The sequence below is a fragment of the Oncorhynchus kisutch genome, unplaced genomic scaffold (genome assembly GCF_002021735.2).
Source record: "Oncorhynchus kisutch isolate 150728-3 unplaced genomic scaffold, Okis_V2 scaffold3956, whole genome shotgun sequence".
NCBI classification, from domain to species: Eukaryota; Metazoa; Chordata; class Actinopteri; order Salmoniformes; family Salmonidae; genus Oncorhynchus; species Oncorhynchus kisutch.
In genome coordinates, this window is record NW_022265901.1 from 143,415 (window position 1) to 161,873 (window position 18,459).

General features: G+C 45.4%; 1 protein-coding gene across 4 annotated transcripts in view; it reads right to left on the reverse strand.

Moving 5' to 3' along the window:
• Positions 1 to 18,459, reverse strand: part of LOC109884050 (protein Dok-7) — a 58,439-nt gene that overhangs the window by 36,347 nt on the left and 3,633 nt on the right. For all 4 annotated transcript variants that reach the window (XM_031821292.1, XM_031821291.1, XM_031821290.1 and 1 more), the window contains exon 3: positions 10,479 to 10,709. In XM_031821292.1, the coding sequence (XP_031677152.1) occupies positions 10,479 to 10,709 (231 nt within the window). The remainder of the gene's footprint in view (positions 1 to 10,478; positions 10,710 to 18,459) is intronic.

An 18,459-nucleotide genomic window follows, 5' to 3' on the forward strand; every position in this document is an offset into this window, starting at 1 on the left:
GAGAGAGAGAGAGAGAGAGAGAGAGAGAGAGAGAGAGACGGGAAGGGGGAGAGAGAGAGAGGAAGGGGGAGAGAGAGAGAGAGAGGAAGAGGGTGAGAGAGAGTGAGAGGGGAAGAGGGAGAGAGAGGGGAGGGAGAGGGGGAGTGAGAGTGGGGGGAGGGGGAGAGAGAGAGTGAGAGAGATTAATTATTATTCAAACTAAGCTAAAGGCAAAGAGAGCCGCTGTCACACCATGAGCTCTGTATCAATCAGAGACATAATGACAGTAGACACACACACACACAGATCATAAGTCTAGGACAGTAGACAGTACATACACACGGCTGGGTGATTGATGCCGATTAAACGCTCTCTGTTGTGCTGATCTATCAATGGGGCTTCTTTCTTTCTTTTTCTCTCACACTCACACACACACGGCTGTGATCTGTCATCAATGGGTTCAGTCCTCTCTCTCTCTAGCTGGCTATGATCTGTCATCAATGGGTTCAGTCCTCTCTCTCTCCCTCTCTCTCTCTAGCTGGCTATGATCTGTCATCAATGGGTTCAGTCCTCTCTCTCTCCCTCTCTCTCTCTGCTGGCTGTGATCTGTCATCAATGGGTTCAGTCCTCTCTCTCTCTAGCTGGCTATGATCTGTCATCAATGGGTTCAGTCCTCTCTCTCTCTCTCTCTCTCTCTCCCTCTGCTGGCTGTGATCTGTCATCAATGGGTTCAGTCCTCTCTCTCTCTAGCTGGCTATGATCTGTCATCAATGGGTTCAGTCCTCTCTCTCTCCCTCTCCCTCTGCTGGCTGTGATCTGTCATCAATGGGTTCAGTCCTCTCTCTCTCCCTCTCTCTCTCTCTGCTGGCTGTGATCTGTCATCAATGGGTTCAGTCCTCTCTCTCTCCCTCTCTCTCTCTAGCTGGCTGTGATCTGTCATCAATGGGTTCAGTCCTCTCTCTCTCCCTCTCTCTCTCTGCTGGCTGTGATCTGTCATCAATGGGTTCAGTCCTCTCTCTCTCTCTCCCTCCCTCTCTCTCTCTGCTGGCTGTGATCTGTCATCAATGGGGCTCCATCTTGGCTTGCGAAAGTATTCACCCCCCTTGGCATTTTTCCTATTTTGTTGCCTTACAACCTGGAATACATTTTCTCTTTTTTGGGGGGGTGGGGGGGTGGGGGGTTGTATCATTTGATTTACCCTGTTTTATTGTTTTATTTTATTGTGAAACAAACAAGAAATAAGACAAAAAAAAAACTGAAAACTTGAGCGTGCAAAACTATTCACCAAGTCAATACTGTGTAGAGCCACCTTTTGCAGCAATTACAGCTGCAAGTCTCTTGGGGTATGTCTCTATAAGCTTGGCACATCGAGCCACTGGGATCTTTGCCCGTTCTTCAAGGCAAAACTGCTCCAGCTCCTTCAAGTTGGATGGGTTCCGCTGGTGTACTGCAATCTATAAGTCATACCACAGATTCTCAATTGGATTGAGGTCTGGGCTTTGACTAGGCCATTCCAATACATTTAAATGTTTCCCCTTAAACCACTAGAGAGTTGATTTAGTATTATGCTTAGGGTCATTGTCCTGCTGGAAAGGTGAACCTCCGTCCCAATCTCAAATCTCTGGAAGACTGAAACAGGTTTCCCTCAATAATTTCCCTGCATTTAGAGCCATTCATCATTCCTTCAATTCTGAACAGTTTCCCAGTCCCTGCAGATGAAAACCATCCCCACAGCATGATGCTGCTGCCACCACCATGCATCACTGTGGGGATGGTATTCTCGGGGTGATGAGAGGTGTTGAGTTTGCGCCAGTGTTTTCTTAGATGGCCAAAAAGCTCACCTTGCCGATGAAAAATCAAATCTATTTTATTTGTCACATACACATGGTTAGCAGATGTTAATGCGAGTGTAGCGAAATGCTTGTGCTTCTAGTTCCAACAATGCAGTAATAACCAACGAGTAATATAACCTAACAATTCCACAACTACTACCTTATACACACAAGTGTAAAGGGATAAAGAATATGTACATAAGATATATGAATGAGTGATGGTACAGAACGGCATAGGCAAGATGCAGTAGATGGTATTGAGTACATTATATACATTAGAGATGAGTATGTAAACAAAGTGGCATAGTTTAAAGTGGCTAGTGATACATGTATTACATAAAGATGCAGTAGATGATATAGAGTACAGTATATACGTATACATATGAGATAAATAATGTAGGGTATGTAAACATTATATTAAGTAGCATTGTTTAAAGTGGCTAGTGATATATTTTACATCAATTCCCATTATTAAAGTGGCTGGAGTTGAGTCAGTGTGTTGGCAGCAGCCACTCAATGTTAGTGGTGGCTGTTTAACAGTCTGATGGCCTTGAGATAGAAGGGGAAGCATGCTGCCATCTGCCATTACCATGCTTCCCTGGGGATGCTGTTCTCGGGGTGATGAGAGGTGTTGGGTTCGCGCCAGACATAGAGTTTTCCTTGATGGCCAAAAAACTCTATTTTAATCTCATCTGACCAGAGTACCTTCTTCCATATGTTTGGGGGGTCTCCCACAGGCCTTTTGGCGAACACGAAACGTGTTTGCTTATTTTTTCTTTATGCAATGGCTTTTTTCTGGCCACTCTTCCATAAAGCCCAGGCTTTTAAGTCCAGCTCTGTGGAGTGTACAGCTTAAAGTGGTCCTATGGACAGATACTCTAATCTCCACTGTGGAGCTTTGCAGCTCCTTCAATGTTATCTTTGGTCTCTTTGTTGCAGACTCTGGGGCCTTTCAGAACAGGTATATATATATATATATATATATATACATACACACATATATACATATACATACTGAGATCATGTGACAGATCATGTGACACTTAGATTGCATACAAGTGGGCTTTATTTAACTAACTATGTGACTTCTGAAGGTAATTGGTTGCACCAGATCTTATTTAGGGGTTTCATAGCAAAGGGGGTGAATATATACATACACATATATATATATATATATACACACATACATATATACACACATACATATATACACACACACACACACATACATATATACACACACACATACACACATATATACACACACATATATACACACACATATATACACACACATATATACACACACACACACACATATATACACACACACACACACATATATACACACACACACACACACACACACACATATATACACACACATATATACACACACATATATACACACACATATATACACACACATATATACACACACATATATACACACACATATATACACACACACATATATACACACACACATATATATACACACACATACATATACACACACACACACACATATATATACACACACATATATATACACACACATATATATACACACACATATATATACACACACATATATATACACACACATATATATACACACACACATATATATATACACACACATATATATACACACACATATATATACACACACACATACATATATACACACACACATATATATACACACACACACATATATATACACACACATATATACACACACACACATATATATACACACACATATATACACACACACATATATACACACACACATATATATACACACACATATATACACACACATATATACACACATACATATATACACACACATATATACACACACACATATATACACACACATATATACACACACACATATATATACACACATATTTTTACACACATATATATACACATACATATATATACATATACACCACTTTTACCTTATTTAATTTTTTTCATTTCACTTCACCAATTTGGACTATTTTGTGTCCATTACATGAAATCCAAATAAAAATATATTTCAAATGACACGTTGTAATGCAACAAAATAGGAAAAAACGCCAATGGGGATGAAAACTTTTGCAAGGCACTGCATGTAGGGAATTTGGGATGCAGGCTGGCTGTCTGTTGATGCAGCTTTTATAAAGACCTCATCACACACAGACACAGAGGCACAGACATACAGGCACAGAGACACATGCACCGACAAAGGGGCACAGACACACGGGCACAGACAAACGGACACACAGGCACAGACACACGGGCACAGACACACGGACACAGGCACAGTCACAGTCACACAGACAAACGGACACAGACACACAGGCACAGAAACGGACACAGACACACAGGCACAGAAACGGACACAGACAAACAGACACATGCACAGAGGCACAGACACACAGGCACAGACACACAGGCACAGAAACACAGGCACAGACACAGAGGCACAGAGACACAGGCACAGAGACACAGGCACACAGGCACAGAGACACAGGCACAGAGACACAGGCACAGACACAGAGGCACAGACACACAGACACAGAGGCACAGACAAACAGGCACAGACACACACAGACAAACAAACACACACTCACAACCATCACATTCACATTCAGGCTGGGTCATCTGAGGACAAAGTTCACTCAGTTCCACAACACTGAACAGCACAGTGGAATGAAACACGTTGTAGAGGACTGACAGCTGGCTGGCTGGCTGGCTGGATGCAGGCTGGCAGAGAGAGAGAGAGCCAGGGAGACGAAGACAGATACAGAGAAGCAGAGGAGATTAAGAAATGAGAAAAAACAAGCACAGAGCAGGAGGGAGAGAGAAAGAATGAAGGTCTGCAAAGAAGGTCTACAGTAGCCTCAACAGCACTCTGTAGGGTAGCACCATGGTGTAGCCAGAGGACAGCAAGCTGCCGTCCTCCCCTGGGTACATTGACTTCAATACAAAACCTAGGAGGCTCATGGTTCTCACCCACTTCCATAGACTTGCACTGTATTTATAACAACTTCCGGAGGATGTCCCTCCAACCTATCAGAGCTCTTGCAGCATGAACTGACATGTTCACCCAATCAAATGGATCAGAGAATGAATCTAGCACTGAAAGCATAAGCTACAGCTAGCAAGCAAGCTAGCAAGCAGATAAATCATGGTGAGTGGTTGACTCAAAAAGAGAATAACAGCTTTGAACAAATTAATTTCTACAAAAATGAAGAAGCAAGAGGAATGCTATTGATGTTAACTAGCTATTGATGTTAACTAGCTATTGATGTTAACTAGCTATTGATGTTAACTAGCTATTGATGTTAACTAGCTATTGATGTTAACTAGCTATTGGATGTTAACTAGCTATTGGATGTTAACTAGCTATTGGATGTTAACTAGCTATTGGATGTTAACTAGCTATTGGATGTTAACTAGCTATTGGATGTTAACTAGCTATTGGATGTTAGCTAGCTATTGATGTTAGCTAGCTGGCTAAGGCCACACAGCGACTCTTCCAAGTCAAGGTAAGATTTAGTTTTTTCTAAATGTATTGATGGGGGGCCCACCAGTGTAACTGCTAAACTGCTTGCTGTACTGCGTGATTGTAGACATGGATTGGATTGTGTTAAATATTCATCAAATGTGTGTAAGTTACTTCTCATCAGAATGGTATTTTTGTATAATACTGTGGTGAGGTTGCAGTTATCTGTTCTATGTCAAAACTAAGTTGCATGGGGCCGCTGAGAGGGGAGAGGTCAAAGTGTCATCATGTGTAAACATATCTTTCACTCCCTACCTTTTTTCCCAGTGGAGAAAGGAAGGTTGCAGTGTCTGGAATCATTCTATGCTTATGTTGTTTCTATCTTAACCTATAGCCTCACCCTCCTCTCCGTGAGTTTGTCCAGGAGTTTGTATTTAGAGTGGGTTGTATCTAAATGACAATTTGATATATGCCTGTTGATATGGAGCATTTGGTTTATGGTTCTGGGGGTTTGGGAAAGGAGACAAAGCTGAACGATGAATTATGTCTATGCTGTCTGACTATGTGTGTCTTTGCTATTAAAAGGAACTCAGTTGCATTGTAAGGGGGCTCTCAGAGAATTCACTGGGGAGACACTGAATTTATCTGAGAGTCACAGGATTGTGATGGAGCTGATATAATTAAAGATGGACTTTGATAACTAACTCTGACTTGTGTTGTGGTTTGCGCTCATGATTTGTTAAATAGAGGACATTTCCACGACAGAAGCAAATGGAACGAAACCCGGGAGGGACCTACTTGAATTTGTCCAAAAGAAAACTCTTTATTTTAGTTGCAAAAAGCGTTTTGAAAAAAGGTTTTGAAACTGTTTGGACTAATGATTAGACCCCAGACCAGCTAGATGCAGGCGGTATTGAATGTGTCACTGTCTGTCACCTTGATTACGACAATTTGTCTCTCGACCTGTGTGCACCTACGTTGTTAACATACATTCGTAGGCTGGGTTGTAGCCACCTCATGATGGGTAGAGGGAAAATTAGAGTATCATGTAGTAGCCTAAACCTATGGATGCTACAATGAACTGGGTGAATGGAATATGAATGACAGTAACCTAAACCTGTCACTGTTACATTGAACTGGGTGAATGACAGTAACCTAAACCTGTCACTGTTACATTGAACTGGGTGAATGACAGTAACCTAAACCCATCACTGTTACATTGAACTGGGTGAATGACAGTAACCTAAACCTGTCACTGTTACATTGAACTGGGTGAATATGAATGACAGTAACCTAAACCTGTCACTGTTACATTGAACTGGGTGAATATGAATGACAGTAACCTAAACCTGTCACTGTTACATTGAACTGGGTGAATGACAGTAACCTAAACCTGTCACTGTTACATTGAACTGGGTGAATGACAGTAACCTAAACCTGTTGTAATTGAAATAAGGCCATGCTCATTAAACAAACCAAAAACAATCCTCCCTAATGTTGACGGCACCAACCGCCACTGGTCTAGACTGAGATGTACATATTAAACCAACTTCTTCGCAAACTCTGGCACACACACACGCGCACACACAGAGGCACACACACACTACTGCCCCCCCCCCTCCAGCCTACCTTCTCCCAGGCTGTATCTCAGCACGCACACACACACACACACACAGGCACACAGGCACACACACACACACACACACACACTACTGCCCCCCCAGCCTACCTTCTCCCAGTCTGTATCTCAGCCTACCTTCTCCCAGTCTGTATCTCAGCCTACCTTCTCCCAGTCTGTATCTCAGCCTACCTTCTCCCAGTCTGTATCTCAGCCTAGCGTCCCATGCCGTCAGCCTACCTTCTCCCAGTCTGTATCTCAGCCTAGCGTCCCATGCCGTCAGCCTACCTTCTCCCAGTCTGTATCTCAGCCTAGCGTCCCATGCCGTCAGCCTACCTTCTCCCAGTCTGTATCTCAGCCTAGCGTCCCATGCCGTCAGCCTACCTTCTCCCAGTCTGTATCTCAGCCTAGCGTCCCATGCCGTCAGCCTACCTTCTCCCAGTCTGTATCTCAGCCTAGCGTCCCATGCCGTCAGCCTACCTTCTCCCAGTCTGTATCTCAGCCTAGCGTCCCATGCCGTCAGCCTACCTTCTCCCAGTCTGTATCTCAGCCTAGCGTCCCATGCCGTCAGCCTACCTTCTCCCAGTCTGTATCTCAGCCTAGCGTCCCATGCCGTCAGCCTACCTTCTCCCAGTCTGTATCTCAGCCTAGCGTCCCATGCCGTCAGCCTACCTTCTCCCAGACTGTATCTCAGCCTAGCGTCCCATGCCGTCAGCCTACCTTCTCCCAGTCTGTATCTCAGCCTACCTTCTCCCAGTCTGTATCTCAGCCTACCTTCTCCCAGTCTGTATCTCAGCCTACCTTCTCCCAGTCTGTATCTCAGCCTACCTTCTCCCAGTCTGTATCTCAGCCTACCTTCTCCCAGTCTGTATCTCAGCCTACCTTCTCCCAGTCTGTATCTCAGCCTACCTTCTCCCAGTCTGTATCTCAGCCTACCTTCTCCCAGTCTGTATCTCAGCCTACCTTCTCCCAGACTGTATCTCAGCCTACCTTCTCCCAGTCTGTATCTCAGCCTACCTTCTCCCAGTCTGTATCTCAGCCTACCTTCTCCCAGACTGTATCTCAGCCTACCTTCTCCCAGTCTGTATCTCAGCCTACCTTCTCCCAGTCTGTATCTCAGCCTAGCGTCCCATGCCGTCAGCCTACCTTCTCCCAGTCTGTATCTCAGCCTACCTTCTCCCAGTCTGTATCTCAGCCAACCTTCTCCCAGTCTGTATCTCAGCCAACCTTCTCCCAGTCTGTATCTCAGCCTACCTTCTCCCAGACTATATCTCAGCCTACCTTCTCCCAGTCTGTATCTCAGCCTACCTTCTCCCAGTCTGTATCTCAGCCTACCTTCTCCCAGTCTGTATCTCAGCCTAGCGTCCCATGCCGTCAGCCTACCTTCTCCCAGTCTGTATCTCAGCCTAGCGTCCCATGCCGTCAGCCTACCTTCTCCCAGACTGTATCTCAGCCTACCTTCTCCCAGGCTGTATCTCAGCCTACCTTCTCCCAGACTGTATCTCAGCCTACCTTCTCCCAGTCTGTATCTCAGCCTAGCGTCCCATGCCGTCAGCCTACCTTCTCCCAGACTGTATCTCAGCCTACCTTCTCCCAGTCTGTATCTCAGCCTAGCGTCCCATGCCGTCAGCCTACCTTCTCCCAGGCTGTATCTCAGCCTACCTTCTCCCAGACTGTATCTCAGCCTACCTTCTCCCAGTCTGTATCTCAGCCTACCTTCTCCCAGACTGTATCTCAGCCTACCTTCTCCCAGTCTGTATCTCAGCCTACCTTCTCCCAGTCTGTATCTCAGCCTACCTTCTCCCAGTCTGTATCTCAGCCTACCTTCTCCCAGTCTGTATCTCAGCCTACCTTCTCCCAGTCTGTATCTCAGCCTACCTTCTCCCAGTCTGTATCTCAGCCTACCTTCTCCCAGTCTGTATCTCAGCCTACCTTCTCCCAGACTGTATCTCAGCCTACCTTCTCCCAGTCTGTATCTCAGCCTAGCGTCCCATGCCGTCAGCCTACCTTCTCCCAGTCTGTATCTCAGCCTAGCGTCCCATGCCGTCAGCCTACCTTCTCCCAGACTGTATCTCAGCCTACCTTCTCCCAGGCTGTATCTCAGCCTACCTTCTCCCAGACTGTATCTCAGCCTACCTTCTCCCAGTCTGTATCTCAGCCTAGCGTCCCATGCCGTCAGCCTACCGTCTCCCAGTCTGTATCTCAGCCTAGCGTCCCATGCCGTCAGCCTACCGTCTCCCAGTCTGTATCTCAGCCTAGCGTCCCATGCCGTCAGCCTACCGTCTCCCAGTCTGTATCTCAGCCTAGCGTCCCATGCCGTCAGCCTACCTTCTCCCAGGCTGTATCTCAGCCTACCTTCTCCCAGGCTGTATCTCAGCCTACCTTCTCCCAGGCTGTATCTCAGCCTACCTTCTCCCAGGCTGTATCTCAGCCTACCTTCTCCCAGCTGTATCTCAGCCTACCTTCTCCCAGGCTGTATCTCAGCCTACCTTCTCCCAGGCTGTATCTCAGCCTACCTTCTCCCAGGCTGTATCTCAGCCTACCTTCTCCCAGGCTGTATCTCAGCCTACCTTCTCCCAGGCTGTATCTCAGCCTACCTTCTCCCAGGCTGTATCTCAGCCTACCTTCTCCCAGGCTGTATCTCAGCCTACCTTCTCCCAGGCTGTATCTCAGCCTACCTTCTCCCAGGCTGTATCTCCCACCTCCAGGCTGTATCTCAGCCTACCTTCTCCCAGGCTGTATCTCAGCCTACCTTCTCCCAGGCTGTATCTCAGCCTACCTTCTCCCAGGCTGTATCTCAGCCTACCTTCTCCCAGGCTGTATCTCAGCCTACCTTCTCCCAGGCTGTATCTCAGCCTACCTTCTCCCAGGCTGTATCTCAGCCTACCTTCTCCCAGGCTGTATCTCAGCCTACCTTCTCCCAGGCTGTATCTCAGCCTACCTTCTCCCAGACTGTATCTCAGCCTACCTTCTCCCAGACTGTATCTCAGCCTACCTTCTCCCAGACTGTATCTCAGCCTACCTTCTCCCAGTCTGTATCTCAGCCTAGCGTCCCATGCCGTCAGCCTACCTTCTCCCAGTCTGTATCTCAGCCTAGCGTCCCATGCCGTCAGCCTACCTTCTCCCAGTCTGTATCTCAGCCTACCTTCTCCCAGTCTGTATCTCAGCCTACCTTCTCCCAGTCTGTATCTCAGCCTACCTTCTCCCAGTCTGTATCTCAGCCTAGCGTCCCATGCCGTCAGCCTACCTTCTCCCAGTCTGTATCTCAGCCTACCTTCTCCCAGTCTGTATCTCAGCCTACCTTCTCCCAGTCTGTATCTCAGCCTAGCGTCCCATGCCGTCAGCCTACCTTCTCCCAGGCTGTATCTCAGCCTAGCGTCCCATGCCGTCAGCCTACCTTCTCCCAGTCTGTATCTCAGCCTAGCGTCCCATGCCGTCAGCCTACCTTCTCCCAGTCTGTATCTCAGCCTAGCGTCCCATGCCGTCAGCCTACCTTCTCCCAGTCTGTATCTCAGCCTAGCGTCCCATGCCGTCAGCCTACCTTCTCCCAGGCTGTATCTCAGCCTAGCGTCCCATGCCGTCAGCCCCTCTCTGCTGTCGAAGCCCAGTCCCACTGTGTGTCCCAGACAGAGGATGGTGAGGGTGTAGGCCACCCCGTCGTACCCTAACCCCGGCTCCACTCCACAGATCCCCTCCAAGGTCATCTGCAGCCGCTCACGACGACCCCTGACCTTATTTGACTTATCCCGGTAGACCAGGAGAGAGAGGCAGTCTGGGTAGAGAGGGAGGAGAGGAGAGATGGTGAAATCATTTTGACCTGGGCACACGGACATAGAATCCCTTTTAGAGATAGATGGGAGGGGTTGAGGGGAGCTGAAGGGTGGGACTGGATGGTGTTCAGAGATAGATGGGAGGGGTTGAGGGGAGCTGAAGGACTGGGAATGGGAGGGGTTGAGGGGAGCTGAAGGACTGGGAATGGGAGGGGTTGAGGGGAGCTGAAGGATGGGACTGGATGGTGTTCAGAGATAGATGGGAGGGGTTGAGGGGAGCTGAAGGGTGGGACTGGATGGTGTTCAGAGATAGATGGGAGGGGTTGAGGGGAGCTGAAGGACTGGATGGTGGTCAGAGATAGATGGGAGGGGTTGAGGGAAGCTGAAAGACTGGATGGTGGTCAGAGATAGATGGGAGGGGTTGAGGGGAGCTGAAGGACTGGATGGTGGTCAGAGATAGATGGGAGGGGTTGAGGGAAGCTGAAGGACTGGATGGTGTTCAGAGATAGATGGGAGGGGTTGAGGGGAGCTGAAGGACTGGATGGTGTTCAGAGATAGATGGGAGGGGTTGAGGAGAGCTGAAGGATGGGACTGGATGGTGTTCAGAGATAGATGGGAGGGGTTGAGGGGAGCTGAAGGACTGGATGGTGGTCAGAGATAGATGGGAGGGGTTGAGGGAAGCTGAAGGACTGGATGGTGGTCAGAGATAGATGGGAGGGGTTGAGGGGAGCTGAAGGACTGGATGGTGTTCAGAGATAGATGGGAGGGGTTGAGGGGAGCTGAAGGATGGATGGTGGTCAGAGATAGATGGGAGGGGTTGAGGGGAGCTGAAGGACTGGATGATGTTCAGAGATAGATGGGAGGGGTTGAGGGAAGCTGAAGGACTGGATGGTGGTCAGAGATAGATGGGAGGGGTTGAGGGGAGCTGAAGGACTGGATGGTGGTCAGAGATAGATGGGAGGGGTTGAGGGGAGCTGAAGGACTGGATGGTGGTCAGAGATAGATGGGAGGGGTTGAGGGGAGCTGAAGGACTGGATGGTGGTCAGAGATAGATGGGAGGGGTTGAGGGGAGCTGAAGGACTGGATGGTGGTCAGAGATAGATGGGAGGGGTTGAGGGGAGCTGAAGGACTGGATGGTGGTCAGAGATAGATGGGAGGGGTTGAGGGAAGCTGAAGGACTGGATGGTGGTCAGAGATAGATGGGAGGGGTTGAGGGAAGCTGAAGGACTGGATGGTGTTCAGAGATAGATGGGAGGGGTTGAGGAGAGCTGAAGGATGGGACTGGATGGTGTTCAGAGATAGATGGGAGGGGTTGAGGGGAGCTGAAGGACTGGATGGTGTTCAGAGATAGATGGGAGGGGTTGAGGGGAGCTGAAGGACTGGATGGTGTTCAGAGATAGATGGGAGGGGTTGAGGGAAGCTGAAGGACTGGATGGTGGTCAGAGATAGATGGGAGGGGTTGAGGGAAGCTGAAGGACTGGATGGTGGTCAGAGATAGATGGGAGGGGTTGAGGGAAGCTGAAGGACTGGATGGTGGTCAGAGATAGATGGGAGGGGTTGAGGGGAGCTGAAGGACTGGATGGTGGTCAGAGATAGATGGGAGGGGTTGAGGGGAGCTGAAGGACTGGATGGTGGTCAGAGATAGATGGGAGGGGTTGAGGGGAGCTGAAGGACTGGATGGTGGTCAGAGATAGATGGGAGGGGTTGAGGGGAGCTGAAGGATGGGACTGGATGGTGGTCAGAGATAGATGGGAGGGGTTGAGGGAAGCTGAAGGACTGGATGGTGGTCAGAGATAGATGGGAGGGGTTGAGGGGAGCTGAAGGATGGGACTAATAACAACAAGATAACTAATGTAAAATATACTGTGTCTGTAACATGTATATAGTATGTATAAGCTGGGAGTAGAAGTGTTGTTGTTCATTAGTTTACTACAATTAGGGGAGAGGTGGTTAATTAGGGAAGAGGTGGTTAATTAGGGAAGAGGTGGTTAATTAGGGGAGAGGTGGTTAATTAGGGGAGAGGTGGTTAATTAGGGGAGAGGTGGTTAATTAGGGGAGAGGTGGTTAATTAGGGGAGAGGTGGTTAATTAGGGGAGAGGTGGTTAATTAGGGGAGAGGTGGTTAATTAGGGGAGAGGTGGTTAATTAGGGGAGAGGTGGTTAGGGGACAATTATAAAAGAAAACATAGTTAAGAAAAAATATATATATTTAAAATAATATATTTACAATAACAAAAATATATGAGTGATTGGAAATGACATTGATAGAAGCCACAATCTACAATATTAAAGCAGACCTACCCCCTAAAAACTAAAATAAATAAAAAATAACCCCTTCTAATATGTAACAGAACAATAACCCCTTCTAATAGGTAACAGAACAACAACCCCTTCTAATAGGTAACAGAACAATAACCCCTTCTAATAGGTAACAGAACAACAACCCCTTCTAATATGTAATTCTATAGACAGAACAATAACCCCTTCTAATATGTAACAGAACAATAACCCCTTCTAATAGGTAACAGAACAACAACCCCTTCTAATATGTAACAGAACAATAACCACTTCTAATATGTAATTCTATAGACAGAACAACAACCCCTTCTAATAGGTAACAGAACAATAACCCCTTCTAATAGGTAACAGAACAACAACCCCTTCTAATATGTAATTCTATAGACAGAACAATAACCCCTTCTAATAGGTAACAGAACAATAACCCCTTCTAATAGGTAACAGAACAATAACCCCTTCTAATATGTAATTCTATAGACAGAACAACAACCCCTTCTAATATGTAATTCTATAGACAGAACAACAACCCCTTCTAATAGGTAACAGAACAATAACCCCTTCTAATAGGTAACAGAACAATAACCCCTTCTAATAGGTAACAGAACAATAACCCCTTCTAATAGGTAACAGAACAATAACCCCTTCTAATAGGTAACAGAACAAAAACCCCTTCTAATAGGTAACAGAACAATAACCCCTTCTAATAGGTAACAGAACAACAACCCCTTCTAATATGTAACAGAACAATAACCACTTCTAATATGTAATTCTATAGACAGAACAACAACCCCTTCTAATAGGTAACAGAACAATAACCCCTTCTAATAGATAACAGAACAATAACCCCTTCTAATATGTAATTCTATAGACAGAACAATAACCCCTTCTAATAGGTAACAGAACAATAACCCCTTCTAATAGGTAACAGAACAATAACCCCTTCTAATAGGTAACAGAACAATAACCCCTTCTAATATGTAATTCTATAGACAGAACAACAACCCCTTCTAATATGTAATTCTATAGACAGAACAACAACCCCTTCTAATAGGTAACAGAACAATAACCCCTTCTAATAGGTAACAGAACAATAACCCCTTCTAATAGGTAACAGAACAATAACCCCTTCTAACAGGTAACAGAACAATAACCCCTTCTAATAGGTAACAGAACAATAACCCCTTCTAATAGGTAACAGAACAATAACCCCTTCTAATAGGTAACAGAACAATAACCCCTTCTAATAGGTAACAGAACAATAACCCCTTCTAATAGGTAACAGAACAATATAGAAATTGATTTGCCCTGGTCTGCCCTTAGTCCTGGTTGTACGAGAGCAATTCTCAATTAGTCCTGGTTGTATGAGAGCAATTCTCAATTAGTCCTGGTTGTATGAGAGCAATTCTCATTTAGTCCTGGTTGTATGAGAGCAATTCTCAATTAGTCCTGGTTGTACGAGAGCAATTCTCAATTAGTCCTGGTTGTACGAGAGCAATTCTCAATTAGTCCTGGTTGTACGAGAGCAATTCTCAATTAGTCCTGGTTGTATGAGAGCAATTCTCATTTAGTCCCGGTTGTATGAGAGCAATTCTCATTTAGTCCTGGTTGTATGAGAGCAATTCTCAATTAGTCCTGGTTGTATGAGAGCAATTCTCAATTAGTCCTGGTTGTATGAGAGCAATTCTCAATTAGTCCTGGTTGTATGAGAGCAATTCTCAATTAGTCCTGGTTGTATGAGAGCAATTCTCAATTAGTCCTGGTTGTATGAGAGCAATTCTCAATTAGTCCTGGTTGGATGAGAGCAATTCTCAATTAGTCCTGGTTGGACGAGAGCAATTCTCAATTAGTCCTGGTTGTACGAGAGCAATTCTCAATTAGTCCTGGTTGTATGAGAGCAATTCTCAATTAGTCCTGGTTGGATGAGAGCAATTCTCAATTAGTCCTGGTTGGATGAGAGCAATTCTCAATTAGTCCTGGTTGGATGAGAGCAATTCTCATTTAGTCCTGGTTGTACGAGAGCAATTCTCAATTAGTCCTGGTTGTACGAGAGCAATTCTCAATTAGTCCTGGTTGTACGAGAGCAATTCTCAATTAGTCCTGGTTGTACGAGAGCAATTCTCAATTAGTCCTGGTTGTACGAGAGCAATTCTCAATTAGTCCTGGTTGTACGAGAGCAATTCTCAATTAGTCCTGGTTGTATGAGAGCAATTCTCAATTAGTCCTGGTTGGATGAGAGCAATTCTCAATTAGTCCTGGTTGTATGAGAGCAATTCTCATTTAGTCCTGGTTGTATGAGAGCAATTCTAAATTAGTCCTGGTTGTATGAGAGCAATTCTCATTTAGTCCTGGTTGTATGAGAGCAATTCTCATTTAGTCTTGGTTGTATGAGAGCAATTCTCATTTAGTCCTGGTTGTATGAGAGCAATTCTCAATTAGTCCTGGTTGTATGAGAGTAATTCTCATTTAGTCCTGGCTGTATGAGAGCAATTCTCAATTAGTCCTGGTTGTACGAGAGCAATTCTCAATTAGTCCTGGTTGTACGAGAGCAATTCTCAATTAGTCCTGGTTGGATGAGAGCAATTCTCAATTAGTCCTGGTTGTATGAGAGCAATTCTCATTTAGTCCTGGCTGTATGAGAGCAATTCTAAATTAGTCCTGGTTGTATGAGAGCAATTCTCATTTAGTCCTGGCTGTATGAGAGCAATTCTAAATTAGTCCTGGTTGTATGAGAGCAATTCTCATTTACAGCCAGCCTACATACAAGTATGAAATACAAGTTTGATGGAAATCAGGTCAACTGCCCCTTTAGGCCGTTTAAAACCCAGATAAGTTGGTTCTATGTGGCATCGATATGAATCACAAACATTCATTCCAATGTCAAAACAGGCTAACCAATCAGGGATGTGGCTGTGGTTGGCTTATGATTTTTGAAGCGGTATCAATGATTTATTCATATATTTAAACGTACTATAGACACCATAAGTTTAATGTATATATTTAAATGTTGTACCGTTGTGGGTTCTTCATTGGCAACTTTTCAAATTGGAACAGATTGTAAATAACATGTTCCTGATAATATAGTCTAACATGCTAATGTAAATCATACATATAGGCCTCTTGTGTGTATCTGTCAGCAAAAGGGTTGCCATAGAGATGAGTCTGTTGACTGACAATGTACACAGGGGTTGCCATAGAGATGAGTCTGTACATTGTCAGTCAACAAAGTGGTTGCCATAGAGATGAGTCTGTACATTGTCAGTCAACAAAGTGGTTGCTATAGAGATGAGTCTGTACATTGTCAGTCAACAAAGTGGTTGCTATAGAGATGAGTCTGTTGACTGACAATGTACAAAGTGGTTGCTATAGAGATGAGTCTGTACATTGTCAGTCAACAAAGTGGTTGCTATAGAGATGAGTCTGTACATTGTCAGTCAACAAAGTGGTTGCCATAGAGATGAGTCTGTACATTGTCAGTCAACAAAGTGGTTGCCATAGAGATGAGTCTGTACATTGTCAGTCAACAAAGTGGTTGCTATAGAGATGAGTCTGTACATTGTCAGTCAACAAAGTGGTTGCCATAGAGATGAGTCTGTACATTGTCAGTCAACAAAGTGGTTGCCATAGAGATGAGTCTGTACATTGTCAGTCAACAAAGTGGTTGCTATAGAGATGAGTCTGTACATTGTCAGTCAACAAAGTGGTTGCTATAGAGATGAGTCTGTACATAGTCAGTCAACAAAGCTGTCATAGCAACGCTAACACAGCTGAGTGATCCTGGTCCAGCTGTAGACCCAACTAGGACTATCAATACAGACTTCTTGCTGTCATAGCAATGCTAACACAGCTGAGTGATCCTGGTCCAGCTGTAGATCAACTAAGACTATCAATACAGACTTCTTGCTGTCATAGCAACGCTAACACAGCCGAGTGATCCTGGTCCAGCTGTCGACCAACTAACACTGTCAATACAGACTTCCTGCTGTCATAGCAACGCTAACACAGCTGAGTGATCCTGGTCCAGCTGTAGACCAACTAACACTGTCAATACAGACTTCCTGCTGTCGTAGCAACGCTAACACAGCTGAGTGATCCTGGTCCAGCTGCAGACTAACTATTGATATAGACACCAACAGGCTCAGAGACCGTTTCTATGTACAAGTCATCAGACTGCTGAACACTTGAACTGGACTGACCACCTGCATTGATTCTCCGCACCTCAACACACATCACACCTGCTGGTACCAGACTACTATAGTGCTCAATGTATAAGTAACAGGTGTCAAATGGCTAGCTAGTTAGCGGTGGTAATAGCATTTCAATCGGTGACGTCACTCGCTCCGAGACCTTGAAGTAGTTGGTTCCTCCTTTGCTCTGCAAGGGCCGTGGCTTTTTTTGCGCGATGGGTAACGATGCTTCGTGGGTGTCAGTTGTTGACTTGTGCAGAGGGTCCCTGGTTCGAGCCCGGGTCGGGGCGAGGAGAGGGACGGAAGCTACACTGTTACATATACATTGCCCACCCATTGTCACGTTCGTCGTACGGAGGAGACCGAGGCGCAGCGTGATATGAATAAATCTTCTTTAATAAGACGAAGAAACACTGAAACAAACTATACAAAATAACAAAATGAACGTGAAGCTATACTATAAATGTGCAGATACAGGCAACTAGACATAGACAATAACCCACCAAAATACCCCAAAAAAGATGGCTGCCTAAATATGGTTCCCAATCAGAGACAACGATGAACAGCTTCCTCTAATTGAGAACCAATCTAGGCAACCATAGACATACATAAACACCTAGATGGTAAACAGCCCCATAAACCTACAAAACCCCTAGACAGTACAGAAACACATACATCATCCATGTCACACCCTGACCTAACCAAGATAATAAAGAAAACAAAGATAACTAAGGTCAGGGCGTCACACCCTGACCTAACCAAGATAATAAAGAAAACAAAGATAACTAAGGTCAGGGCGTCACACCCATCCTCCCTTCCCAATACACATAACACAATGGAGAGGTCTGCCTCGCTTCTAGTCCTTAGGAAACTGTAGTCTTTAAAAAAAAACAAATCCACTTACCAGAAACTGCACCTTAATCTACGTCGCTCTGACATCACTATGTTTATATTCATATATTATTATTCCATTCCTTACTTAGATGTGTGTTTTTATTTATTTGTTGTGGAATTGTTCAGAATAGATGTATTACATCAGGAGAGAAGTGGCCAATGAGACGCCACGGTGACAGAGAGGGAGGGACATAACAGACCAATTAGACCCCACCGTGACAGAGAGGGAGGGCTGTCCGAGGGACATAACAGACCAATTAGACCCCACCGTGACAGAGAGGGAGGGCTGTCCGAGGGACATAACAGACCAATTTAGACCCCACCGTGACAGACAGGGAGGGACATAACAGACCAATTAGACCCCACCGTGACAGAGG